General features: G+C 34.4%; 1 protein-coding gene across 1 annotated transcript; it reads right to left on the bottom strand.

Annotated features, from left to right (window-relative positions):
* Window positions 1-721: 721 nt before the first annotated feature.
* Window positions 722-12,879, bottom strand: LOC141338096 (peptidyl-prolyl cis-trans isomerase FKBP8-like). The gene is made up of 8 exons (XM_073843658.1): window positions 12,621-12,879; window positions 12,304-12,473; window positions 11,711-11,799; window positions 9,540-9,760; window positions 5,675-5,847; window positions 5,378-5,455; window positions 1,292-1,426; window positions 722-850 (listed from the first exon to the last, which is right to left on the bottom strand). The coding sequence occupies exons 1-8, from the start codon at window positions 12,877-12,879 to the stop codon at window positions 722-724; spliced, it is 1,254 nt and encodes a 417-aa protein (XP_073699759.1).
* Window positions 12,880-14,487: the final 1,608 nt, after the last annotated feature.

Here is a 14,487-nt window from a genome sequence, read left to right as displayed (position 1 = left end):
TTCTCCGTAGCTTGCGTCAAAACGTCAACCAGCTCAGAATAGGCTGGGGAGGGTCGCGCCTCCTGGCCGCTAGGCGGGAGAGCGTCGGGCGCCGCGGATCCGAAGTCCTCAGAGTCGGAAGCCGCGGTAAATAAAATGTCTTCCAAACCGAAGGAAACGAAATCTCGTGCCTCCGGGCTGGGCGCAAGACAGCCGCGAGAAAATACTACAGGGGAAACCGCGCGACGGCGCTCGGGCGATGGAGGAAGAGAAAGTGAAAACTGCTCGCTCTCCATCACCTCGAGCTCAACATCCGAACTCCAGGCCGCGGCTTCACGGAGGGAGGAGGCCTCCGGAGCTGCACGGCGGGAGGAAACGGCGGATTCATTATCAAAAACCACAAGTCTAGCATGCAAGGTTTTCAAAGTAAAGTTCTCACAGCATTTGCATGCAGAATTGCCACAAATAGCGTCGCGCGCGTGGGCGAGGCCCATGCATTTGACGCACTTACCATGCTGATCATCGCTCGAAATGAGGCGAGAGCACGGAGGATGGCAACGACGAAAATCCATTCTCACTCACCGCTAGGAGATTATTCTTCCACTAATGCTGTCGCTGAAGTGAATGCTAAATTCCACAAAGTCGTCGAAATTGGGCTTTCAGAAAAACCGAGAGAAGCGAACGCTTCTGAAGAGAGGAAAATCTGAGGGATAAGATGGCGCGCGCGCGCTGTCTAGGTTGGTCACGTAAGACGTGAGGTGGAGCTTCGCGCCATCAGCCAATAAATTGGCGTGATTCTATAAGGCTTCAGACAATCGTCACACCTGGGGGTGTTCCCAATGCGTAAGCTCTTACGCAGCGTTGAGTGAACCTATGAAAGAGAACAATATTTTAGAGAGAGAAGGCAGAAGTTTTGCAAGATAATGCAGTTCTCAAGTTCGATTCAAATTCAATCCATTCACATGTGTACAATGGGAAAAAGTGACACATTCTGTCATTAATTACTCACCCTCATGTCATTCCAAACCTATAAGACCTTCCTTCATCTTCAGAACACAAATTAAGATATTTCTGATGAAATCCAAGAGCGTTCTGACCCTGCATAGATATCCGAAGATGAACAAAGGTCTTACAGGTTTGGAACAACATGACAGAATTTTCATTTTTGGGTGAACTATCCCTTTAAGGCATAAATGTGTGTTTTGTCATCTGTAAAACCCACTTCCTGTTGAGAGTAAACAGACATGCAACCTCATAAATAAACAGTGCACAGTGTTAAATAGTTGAAAAGGGGGCTGTTTTAAGCTCTCACCCATGAGGACTTGGCACGGTGTTTCTGCACACTGGCATTTGTCGGGTTACCCAGCATCTTTTTGTACATGGCCTGTTCGGCTCCTTTCTGCTCAGAGTGTTTCTTCACAAGCTTCGACAGCTCAGCATGGATGGTCTGCCGAGAAAAGGGCAGAGAGCATGAAAAGTGTGTGTGTGTGTGTGTGTGTGTGTGTGTGTGTGTGTGTGTGGGGTATCGTCAGGCTGATGAAACTGTTGCTCACTGCAGCACACCGACACATTTGGGCGGCACGAAAATGATTAAACATGACAGTGCTGTCAAAGATTGAGTGAAAGCCTAAGAAAAGTCAAGATGCAAACCAAGTCAAGATTAAAAAAAACACATTCACGTGTTTTCCAATATCAGCTGCAATGCTACAGAACACAAAAACAGAAGTGAAAGCATTTTGTACCAATGAAACATGTCTTTATATGGATCTCACACATCAGTTTTGTCTTGTATGACTTCAAAATCCAAGACCTCTGAGGTCTTTCCAGTGACTGTGCAGACGGTATATGAGAACATGAAAACACAATTTCAAAAAACATTTTTCAATAGCTCAGTGTTCATTCTTCAAATGAATCTAAATTGTTCAAATGGATTTTAATGAACTGGTTCACACATTTTGTTCAAAAGACAGTTAATCTTTTCATTTTGAGTCATTGACCACAAGTGATCTTAAAAAAATGATTCATTTCTAAACTGATTTGTTCAACAGTTGAGTGTAAACAGTCCAAGTAAATCTGAATCTAAATTTGTTCATATTTTGGCAAATCAGTTCAGTTTGTTTAAATGGGTGAATTCAAGAAATAGTTAATTGATTATTGATTATTTTATGAGCTGATCTGTTCAACAGTTGAGCGTGAATCATTAAAGTGAATCTGAATCATTCCGATTTACTGAAGTGAATTGGTTTATTCATTCGGTTTGCTTCAACAGTTTAGTTCACTTATTAATTCTACAGTGTAACTACATAATTCAAGTGATCTTTAAAAATGATTCATTTCTAAACTGATTTGTTAAACAGTTGAGTGTAAACAGTCCAAGTGAATCTGAATCTAAATTTGTTCATATTTTGGCAAATCAGTTCAGTTTGATTAAATGGGCGAATTCAAGAGTTCATTCATTATTGATTATTTTATGAGCTGATCTGTTCAACAGTTGAGTGTGAATCATTAAAGTGAATCTGAATCATTTAGATTTACTGGAGTGAATTGGTTTATTCATTCAGTTTGCTTCAACAGCTTGGTTCACTTATTCATTCTGCAGTGTAACTACATAATTCATAATTCAATCTTTAAAAATGATTAATTTCTAAACTGATTTGTTCAACATTTGAGTGTAAACAGTACAAGTGAATCTGAATCGTTCCAAATTCAGCAAATGAGTTCACTCAATTTGTTTCATCAAACTGATTCAAAAAACAGATATCAAGATATCACTAAAAATTTCAATTGATCTTGTAGAATGTTTCATTTACTAACTAATTTGTTCAAAAGATGATTCATTTCCAAACTGACTCACTGAATAGTTGAGTGTGAATTGTTCAATTGAATCTAAATTGTTTAGATTTTAACTAATCAGTTCCCTCGATTTGCTTCAATGGATTGATTCAAGAAATAGTTAATTGATTAATGATTAAATTATGAACTGATCTGTTCAACAGTTGAGTGTAAACAGTTCAAGTGAATCTGAAACATTCAGATTTCAGAGTGAATAGTTTCATTCATTCAGTTTGCTTTAATAGGCTGGTTCACAAACAAAAACAGTTCAATGATTCATTTTGCACAATAACTACATAATTCATTTTAAAGAATGACTCATTTCTAAACTGATTTGTTCAAATGTTGAGTGTAAACAGTTGAAGTGAATCTGAATCGCTACGATTTATTTTAGCAAATGTGTTCATTCAGTTTACTTCAATGAACTGATGCAAAAAACAGATTAATTTCAAGATATCTCTAAATGTTTCAACTGATCTTATAGAATGTTTAATTTACGAACTGATTCGTTTAACAGTTGAGTGTGAATCGTTCAAACGAATCTCAATCGATTAGATTTGAGCAAACCAGTTCACCGTTTGTTCAAAAAGCAGTTAATCTATTTTGAGTCATCACATATTTCAAGCAACCTTGTAGAAGAATTCATTTCCAAACTGACTCATTAAATAGTTGAGTGTGAATCATTCAACTGAATCTGAATCATTCAGATTTACTTGAGTGAATTGGTTCATTCATTCAGGTTGCTTCAGGAGTTTAGTGCACTTAATCATTCTGCATCATAACTACATACTTCATGTAATCTTAAAGACTGACTCATTTCTAAACGGTTTTGTTCAACAGTTGAGTGTAAACAGTTCAAGTAAATCTGATTCGCTTTAGCAAATGAATTCACTCAGTTTGCTTCAATGAACTCATTCAAAATACAGTTAATCGATTAATCGCTGTTTCATTTACAAACTAATTCATTCGACAGTTGAGTGTGAATTGTTCAAACAAATCTAAATTGATCAGATTTAATGAACTGGTTTTAAAAAGTTTGTCAATTTGTTTTGAAGAAGATTAATTTGTGAACTAAATCATTTAAATACCTGACCTTATATGGCTACTTCAAAAGAGTCATTATGGTGAAGAAACACTGCTAAATCAAAGCGTAACCTACAAACATCAAAATTACAGTTCAAACATGACGCTTAACAAATGAAGGCTAATTAGATGAAATAGCGTGTCATTATTAATAATAAGCAAGGAGCGAGGGCTGTGAATGGCACTTTGAATGTAGATTTCCAGGAGCCGCCCAAAACACACAATGACAACCTGCCATTTAGTTTAATTACCGCTAATGTTTAATTACTGGCTAATGACTAAAACAAGTAGGGTGAAGGCAATGTGGCGAGATGGGATCAGGTTGTTTGAAGGAATTCTGCATTGGAGCGTGTCTAAAGGCCAGACACATGAGAAGAGAGAGGTGTAAAAGTGCAGACGTAGGTGGCTTGGCAGTGGCAGGCTGGTCATACAGCAGTCAGGAGCTGTCAGATGGAGGGACACAGGGAACCTCATCCATCCGCCTGTGTAAGAGGAGCAGGCCAACGCTGCTTTAGATATGGCAAGTGTGCGGAGGGACCTGGCTATTTATAGACACGGAAAGAAATGCGATCCTAGGAGTTTTTGAACACTGTGTTCTGTCTGCAGTCGGACTGGATTTAGGGGTCTGTAGCTCCATCTGCTGGTTATAATGGGGAATGCACATGATTCTGGCATACAAATTCTGCTATACAAATTTGCTCTCAAAAATAGCAATTTTCAATAAAACACAAGTTTTGTAATGTATGCAATACAAAAAAAAATGAAAATAAATAGTTCTCGACAGACACTAATTTTCAATAAAAGACAAATAAGAAAAAAGATAAAATAAAATTTCAGATGTAAAATAAAGACAAGATGTAAAAGCAAATAAAGATGAAATAAGATGTGAAAACCTTCAATTAGAAAAAATAAAGAATATAAAATAAAGATTAAATCAAATATAAATCATATTAAATCATAATATAAAGATAAAATACGATATAAAATAAACCAAGTTATGAAGATATGATAAAACGAAAGATTAAAAAGACATTTCAATAAAAGACAAATAAAATAATACAAAAATAAAATAGATAAAGATATAAAAAAATAAACTTAGATATAAAATAATATAAAATAAAGATATAGAATACAATAAAATATAAAAGAAGAGTTCTTAACAAATACCACTTTGCAATAAAACAATACAAATTAAAATAAATTTAAAAAGATCAAAAAAATTAAAAATATATGAAAAATAAAGAAGATATCAAAGGAAATTCTCAGCAGTTACAAATTGCTAATAAAAACATTTTTTCATGTATGTAGTAATAAGATAAAATAAAGATAAAATCATATAATATAACAAACAAAGCTAAAAATTAAAGATATAACAAATATACATTTTACATATTTTTTAATACAAAATAAAACATGTTCATCTGTGTGCTCATCTGTGATAGAGTTACTGAAAGTGATTCTGTTAAACTGTCACTTGTGTTACCTTATTACTTGGCTCCAACTTCAATGCTCTTTTCAGTGTTTTAATGGCTTCAGCGTACTCGCCCTGCAGAGCCAGTACCTGCGGACACAAAAACACGTCACACATCAGCACTTTCTCATCTCAACACATCTCAAGCTGTTCTTTTGGAGTTTTTTTTTTTTCTCAGCTGTGGCCGGAAACCTAAACGAAAGAACTGAATGACCGGACAACCGATTTCGCTGTGTCCCAAACCAGCAGTGCATTACTATTTAATGAGAGCAAGTGAAAACGATACGCATCTGAACCCAGGGAACCAACCTTGCCTTTGCGGAACAGGGCTTTGACATTGTCCGGCTGGTGCGCCAGGACAGAGACGCAAGAGCGCAGTGCAGCTTCATAGTGGTCTAGCTTGAGTTGAGCAGCGGCCATGTTATTCAGACATTTCACCTTCATGTCCAAAAGTTCCTCCTCTTCTTGTTGACTGATGTCCACTACGATAAAAGAATAATGTGATTACAGACGTACAGTTTAGGGCAAAACTTTACATAAACCTTGCAGTGTATCTACAAAATGTTAATTATTTGACCAAAATAAGAGGGATCATACATCCCTGAATTGTTGAATTAATAAAAATTACCCCATTCAGAAGTTTGCATACACTTGATTCTTAATACTAAGTTGTTACCTCAATGATCCACAGTTGTGTTGGTTTGTTTAGTGATAGTTGTTCATGAGTCCCTTGTTTGTCCTGAAACTGCCATTTTTGTGTATTTAAACCCTTCTCAACAACAACTGTATGATTTTGAGAGCCATCTTTTCACACTGCGGACATCTGAGGGACTCATATGCAACTATTACCGACGGTTCAAACGCTCACTGATGCTCCAGTAGGAAAAACCATGCATTAATATGGGGGTGAAAACTTTTTGAATTTGAAGATCAGTGAAAATTTGACTTTTTTATATTCTGGGGAACATGTAAGTATCTTCTGTAGCTTGTAAAAGGCATGACTAAATGAAAAAAAAAATGATATTTAGGCAAAATAAGAAAAATGTGCACTTCTTCATTCCGTTCAAAAGATCTAAATCAAATGATCTGATTTGAGGTCTCTAACTGAAAAAAATGATTTGTGAACCTGCACTGAAGTCTCGATCTGAACCAAATGATTTGCAAACCCACTCCGAAGTCCCAATCCAAATCAAATAATTTGCGATACACAACCTGAGGTCCTGAACTGAATCAAATGATTTACATATATGCAAAGTTTCAATCTAAATCAAACGATTTACAAACCTATTCCAAAGTCCCGATCGAAATTAAACGATTCACATATATGCAAAGTTCTAATCTAAATCAAATGATTCACAAACCCACTCCGAAGTCCAGATCTAAATCAAAAGGAATTGCGATACGAGATCTGAGGTGAACTGAACTGAATCAAATGATTCGCAAACCCACTCTGAAGTTCCGATCTGAACCAAATGATTCACAGTCTGAGGTCCCGAACTGAATTAAATGATTCGCGAACCTGCACCGAAGTCTCGATCTTAATCAAATGATTCACATGTATACAAAGTTCCAATCTAAATCAAACGATTCACAAATCTGCTCCAAAGTCCCGATCAAAATCGAATGATTTACGTCTTGCAATCTAAAGTCGCGATCTGAATCAAATGACTCACATATAAAAAACTCCAACCTAAATCAAATGATTCGCAAACCCGCTCCAAAGTCCCGATCTAAATCAAAAGATTCATGATACACGATTTGAAGTCCCTAACTAAATCAAATGATTTGCGAACCTGCATCGAAATCTCGTTCTGAATCAAATATTCACATACCCACTCAAAGGCAATCCAATCCAATCGCATTTATGCAAAATTCCAATCTATATCAAATGATTAAATATACACGATCTGAGGTCCTGAACTGAATCAAATGATTCGCAGACCTCCACCGAAGTCTCAACCTGAATCAAATGATTTGCAAACCAAGTCTGAAGTTCCGATCTGAACCAAATGATTCGCAAACCCACTCCAAAGACCTGATCTGAATCAAATGATTCACCTATGTGACCCTGGACCACAAAATCAGTCATAAGTGTAAATTTGTCGAAATTGAGATTCTTACGTCATCTGAAAGCTGAGTAAATTAGCTTCCCATTGATATGTTGTTTGTTAAAATAGGACAATGTTTGTCTGAGATACAACTATTTGAAAACCTGGAATCTGAGGTTGAAAAAAAAATCGAAATATTAAGAAAATCGCCTTTAAATTGTCCAAATGAAGTTCTTAGCAATGCACGTTACTAATCAAAAATAAAGTTTTTATATATTTATAGTAGAAAATTTACAAAATATCTTCATGGACATGAACATGATCTTTACTTAAAATCCTAATGATTTTTGGCATAAAAGAAAAATCGCTAATTTTGACCCATACAATGTATTTTTGGCTATCGCTACAAATATACCCGTGCTGCTTAAGGCTACGTTTACATTAATCCGGATACATTTGAAAACGGAGTTTTCATTTTAAAACACTCTCCGTCCACACTCGCGTTTCCCAAAAGTTTCTCATCCACACTGAAACGTAGGAAAACATCAAATTCGCCTTACTGCGCATGCGTAAAGCCTCCAAAATTATACAGACGTAATAAGTTTTCACGCAATTCTTCTGGCGGGATAATTTACGGAAATATCTCATTATCCACTGACGCGTCTATATCACGCTCATTCATATTTTATCTGAAAAGCAGTTGTCGTCATGTTTTGCAGGACAGCAACTGTGAGTACATTTTCCGTCATCATTTTAGGACTGTAATTTGAAGAGTGTACAAGGTAAATCTCTTTAGCAGCAGTGTGACAGTGAATAGCACAGGCACAATTACTGGTGTAAACATAGATATTTATTGGTACAATATGAGTCACATGACTATAAAAATGCGTCATCGTTTTCAAAAGCCTCCGTTTTCACGTTGTAGTGTGGACAGTGAAAACGGAGGCTTTTGAAAACAGCGTTTTCTAATTTATCCACTTTGGCCGGAGTTTTTAGAAATAATCGTTTTCTGTGATAAAAACGGGGTTTTCGTGTAAATGAGAGGCCAAACCGCAGGGAAATATCTGCGTTTTCCCTTCGTGTAAACGGGGCCTAAGACTGGTTTTGTGGTCCAGGGTCACATATGTACAAAGTTCCGATCTAAATCAAATGATTCGCATACCCGCTCCGAAGTCCCGATCTAAATAAAAAAGATTCATGATATCTGAAGTCCCTAACTGAATCAAATGAACCTGCTCCGAAATCTCGATCTGAATCAAATATTCACATACCCACTCAGAAGTTCCAATCTGAATCAAATGATTCACATTTATGCAAAGTTCCAATCTATATAAAATGATTAGCGAACCCACTCCAAAGTCCCGAGCTAAATCAAATGACTCACAATATGCGATCTGAAGCTCCCATTCTGAATTAAATCATTTACATATATGCAAAGTTCCAAACTTAATTAATTGATTCACAAACCTTCTCCAAAGTCCAGATCTAAATCAAATGATTCTTGACACGCAATCTGAAGTCACAATCTAAATCTAATGATTTGCGGACCTGCACCGAAGTCTCGATCTGAATCAAGTATTCACATATCCACTTGAAAGTTCTGATCTGAATCAAATGATTTGCAATACACAATCCAATTGGAGCACTTTGAATCATTTTGCAATGCAATGGTTTAACTGATTTGGCATTTGAAAAAATATGGATTTAAAAATCATACAGTCATTGTTGGAAAGAGTTCAAATACACAAAAATGCTGGAAAACCAAGGAATTTGTAGGACCTGATGGATTTTAACTGTTCAGGACAAACAAGGGACTTATGAACAACTATCACTAAACAAAAAAAAAAAAAACACAGCTATGGATCATTCAGGCAACAACACAGTATTAAGAATCAACTTTTGAGTAAACTTTTGAACAGGGTCATTTTTATAAATTCAATTATTATTTTCTCTTGTGGACTGTAGGTTAACATTTTATGTGAAATATCTTATTCAGGTCAGTACTAAAAAAATTACATGTATTCTCTATGATCCCTCAAAATTACATTTTGCTGATTCTGCAAGGTGTACCTAAACTTGATGTATTAGGAAATAAACTGAATGAGTCATGAATGAAGCAGCATCACCTCTGAAAGTTGCTTCGGTTATCTGTAGCGCGATTCCGTAGGAGTTGATGGCAAAGGCGTAGTCGGCGCGCTGGTAGTGGACGTTTCCTCGCTCTCGCTTACTGTTGGCCAAACTGATTCTCTCAGAAGGAGGCATAAGCTCCAGGTCTGAAGCTTCATCAGCCGACAACAGCTGAACCTCCAGGATGAGATCAGCATCAGGAGGAACAGCAGGAGTAGAGCTGATGGAGGAGATGGACAGGGTTAAGAGTCACACAGAGGATGTGAAATGAGGATGTGTCACATAGGGGAAAGTGGGGTGAGTTGTGCCAGTTTTTACTCAAAGTGACTTTATAGTGAAGCCATGACAGTCATCCCTCCAACTTAAGCATGTACATATATTTCAGGATGTGGTGCATCCCCGGGAACAATAACTTTGGATCTGAAATAAACCGATTCAGAATTATAGCTTTCAGAAAAAAAAGTGGTCTCGTGGCACAACTTGCCTTTGTGCCTTTGGGGTAAATTGTGCCAGTGATTATTTAAGTTAAAAAGAACATTTTAATGTCATGAACTGTAATGCTATATAAAATCAAGACAAATTCAATACAAAATTGAGATATTATAATATAAAAATATTTAGATATCGTTACCCTATTAAACTATTGGCATGTCATATTTTCTACTTTTTCGGAAAACACAAAAAAACTCAAATACACAATATATGATATTTGTGAATAATTACAACGCTGTCTGTCAATTATGTAACATACAGGAAAGAAGTTACTTTCTTATGAACATTTCTGAACATCCCATTGTGACTTAGGCCACTTAAAAAACTGACAAACGGCAGGTAAATCAAACACTGATGAGGCACGCTCATCTCCTTATACAGATTATCTCTGTGGGTATGTAGATCTAGATCAGGGATCACCAACCCTGTTCCTGGAGATCTACCATCCTACAAAGTTCAGCTCCAACCCTAATCAAACACCCCTGAACCAGCTAATTAATCTCTTAGGTAGCATGTGATAATTACAGACAGCTGTGTGGGAGCAGGACTGGAACTAAAGTCTGTAGGTAAGTAGATCTCCAGGAACAGGGTTGGTCAGCCTTGGTCTACATCCGGACTATTACTTAACATCCCACTGGCACAACTTAACCCTGCCCCTTTGGCACAAATCACCCCAGACCGACAATTTTGAAAGACTAACATTATGCTAACTGTATAGACTCACTGTGTAGCCTACTAAAGCACTAAAACATGTGTGAAATATTTTCAAACGTGTCTATAATTGTTCAGACGCAACAATCAAAAAACCTTGATCACATAAATTTTACTTTGAAAGGCAAAAAACAGTTTTTTGAGCTAAAATGTGCTTTGCCCTCATGCCACGTGTCTCTCTTCTTTGAGGGATAGGTAAATTGGATGGCTCTTCAAAAGTATGTGGTCACATGACCAATTTCTTCCCCCCTGGCACAAATCACCCCACTTTCCCCCATGTACACTTCTGTATAAAAATAAGACCAAATATTCAATCATAAATACTTGAAAAAAGTTATATTGTGAAGTGCTACTATATTTTAGAAAAAAATAAGTTTTTTATGTTCATATATTTTGAAATGTAATTTATTTCTGTGATGCAAAGCTAAATTTACAGCATCATTACTCCAGTCTTCAGTCATGTGATCCTTCAGAAATCATTCTAATATGCTGATTTCATACAGAATAAACAATTCCTATTTTTTCAATGTTGAAAACTGTTTTTTTTCAGAAATTATTTATATGAAATAGTTTTTGAACACTCTGTTCTGATTTGGGGGTCTGCCGCTCCATCTGCTGGTAATAATTGGGAACACAATGAAGGGACCTGTTATACAAGCAGTTCTGTAAAGATTATAAATAAATATATAAATAAATAAAGATTAAATAAGATCTTTAAAAAAAATCAAAGAATAAAATAAAGACAAAACAAGTTATAAAAAAATTAGATAAGATATAAAAATTAAATAAAGATCCAATAAAATATAAGACAAGATATAAAATACAGTAAGATATTAAATAAAAAGACCAAATAAGATTTAAAAAAACAGATACAAAATAAAGAAACACATTTTCAATAAAACACCAATAAAATAATATAAAAATGTAAATTAGATATAAAAATTATAATAAATTTATTATTACTAACCTGCCAAGAGCACCATATGCATATTTAGCATCTGCTTCTATCAACGCCTTTTCACCCATTTCCATCAGCTGTACAGTAAGATCCAGTGCCTAATTAGAATAGGAACAATAAGACATGTTTTAATAATTCTTAATAATTTATTTTTAGAAAACAATTGAGGGTCCTGAAAAAAAAAAAAAAATTAAAAGTATAAATAAAACTAATGTTTAAAACCACAAAAGCAGTCATAAGTAGCATAGGTATATCCGTAGCAATAGCCAAAAATACATTGTATGGTTCAAAATGATTGATTTTTTTTATGGCAAAAATCATTAGGATATTAAATAAAGATAGTGTTCCATTAAGATATGTTGTAAATTTCCTACCGTAAATATTTAAAAACTGAATTTTTGATTAGTAATATGCATTGTTAAGAACTTTAAAGGCGATTTTCTCAATATTTAGGTTTTTTTTGCACCTTCAGATTCCAGATTTTCAAATAGTTGTATCTCAGCCAAATATTGTCCTATCCTAACAATCTCAATTTCACAAAAATGACCCTTATGTCTGGTTTTGTGGCCCAGGGTCACATATAATATAATATAATATAATACCTGAAGGACATCCCCATCACCAAGTGTAAAAGATAAGTTTGGCTGCTCTTCTACCACAGTTCCATCAGTAAGAGTGGTTTTAAGATGTATTGTGACATTTTGGCCTCTCTGGGGTCTGCTGTCTGGACCGGCTCCGGCTTCCACAACTTTCTTTCTCAGCTGCCCATTTCCTGTGTGTTCGAACAGCAAATATCATAAAACGAGCTCAAAATCACCATCATTCTTTACATCTAGATTTTTGCCCACTCTAGTGTTCATCTCTATCATTTAATGAATTATTGCCACCACAATGACTACAAAAGGTGTAAAAAAGGTACCTAAAACATCCAGCCACTCTTCCTGTTCTATAGAAGGCGTTTGATCTGCTTTTGTAGCGTCTTTAGCAGGACTGTCTTTCTTCTTTCCTCCACCTGCGTCCTCTAAAGGCGGGAGGTCGTCATCCACGTCGTCTTCCACATCATCCAGCATTGTAAAGTCTTCCCCGCTATCGAGCAGCGAAGCACGTCCAGATTTCTTACTCGACGGCGCCACATCCTGGTTATCCGCAGAGCCGTTCACAACCTCACCGTCGGCCATCTGGACACATGTCAATGAGAGCAAAAACTACAAGTTTCAGCAAAAATGAAAATTTGTTTACCCAAAAAAAGACAAATTCACAATATAGATAAGTTGTTGTTTTTTTATGGCGGCATTTTAGTGCCACATTAAAAATAAAATCAAATCTAAGATTATGAGATTAAAGTCGTAATATTTTGAGAATAAAGTGGAAACAAGAATAAAGTTGAAATTACGAGAATAAAGTCAAAATTAAGAGAACAAAGAGTCAAAATATTATAAAAAAGACAAAATATTTAAAAAATAAAGTTGTAATTATGAGTATAAATTCAAAATGTTTATATAATAGTCTAAATATTATGAGAATAAAGACAAAATATTACAACAATAAAGTCGAAATTATGAGAATAAAGTCAAAATTCCGAGAACAAAGAGTCAAAATATTATAAAAAGACAAAATATTTAAAAAATAAAGTTGAAATTATAAGTATAAATTGAAAATGTTTATATAATAGTCTAAATATTATGAGAATAAAGACAAAATATTACAACAATAAAGTCGAAATTCCGAGAATAAAGTCAAAATTCCAAGAACAAAGAGTCAAAATATTATAAAAAGACAAAATATTTAAAAAATAAAGTTGTAATTATAAGTATAAATTCAAAATGTTTATATAATAGTCTAAATATTATGAGAATAAAGACAAAATATTACAACAATAAAGTCGAAATTATGAGAATAAAGTCAAAATTCCGAGAACAAAGAGTCAAAATATTATAAAAAGACAAAATATTTAAAAAATAAAGTTGAAATTATAAGTATAAATTGAAAATGTTTATATAATAGTCTAAATATTATGAGAATAAAGACAAAATATTACAACAATAAAGTCGAAATTCCGAGAATAAAGTCAAAATTCCGAGAACAAAGAGTCAAAATATTATAAAAAGACAAAATATTTAAAAAATAAAGTTGAAATTATAAGTATAAATTCAAAATGTTTATATAATAGCCTAAATATTATGAGAATAAAGACAAAATATTACAACAATAAAGTCGAAATTCCGAGAATAAAGTCAAAATTCCGAGAACAAAGAGTCAAAATATTATAAAAAGACAAAATATTTAAAAAATAAAGTTGAAATTATAAGTATAAATTGAAAATGTTTATATAATAGCCTAAATATTATGAGAATAAAGACAAAATATTACAACAATAAAGTCGAAATTCCGAGAATAAAGTCAAAATTCCGAGAACAAAGAGTCAAAATATTATAAAAAGACAAAATATTTAAAAAATAAAGTTGTAATTATAAGTATAAATTCAAAATGTTTATATAATAGCCTAAATATTATGAGAATAAAGACAAAATATTACAACAATAAAGTCGAAATTCCGAGAATAAAGTCAAAATTCCGAGAACAAAGAGTCAAAATATTATAAAAAGACAAAATATTTAAAAAATAAAGTTGAAATTATAAGTATAAATTGAAAATGTTTATATAATAGTCTAAATATTATGAGAATAAAGACAAAATATTACAACAATAAAGTCGAAATTATGAGAATAAAGTCAAAATTCCGAGAACAAAGAGTCAAAATATTATAAAAAGACAAAATATTTAAA

This window comes from Garra rufa, chromosome 7 (genome assembly GCF_049309525.1).
Source record: "Garra rufa chromosome 7, GarRuf1.0, whole genome shotgun sequence".
Taxonomy (NCBI): domain Eukaryota; kingdom Metazoa; phylum Chordata; class Actinopteri; order Cypriniformes; family Cyprinidae; genus Garra; species Garra rufa.
Note: the sequence above shows the minus strand (reverse complement) of the source record. Positions and strands in the feature narration are given on the sequence as shown.

Bases quoted from the DNA above. Each gene is read 5' to 3' on its own strand.
- LOC141338096 (XM_073843658.1), bottom strand. From the start codon at position 12,879: ATGGCCGACGGTGAGGTTGTGAACGGCTCTGCGGATAACCAGGATGTG. The intron at 9,761-11,710 runs GTTAGTAATAAT...CTCCTCCATCAG, and splicing joins GCATATGGTGCTCTTGGCAG to CTCTACTCCTGCTGTTCCTC. The intron at 1,427-5,377 runs GTAACACAAGTG...TTTTCTCGGCAG, and splicing joins AGTTGGAGCCAAGTAATAAG to ACCATCCATGCTGAGCTGTC.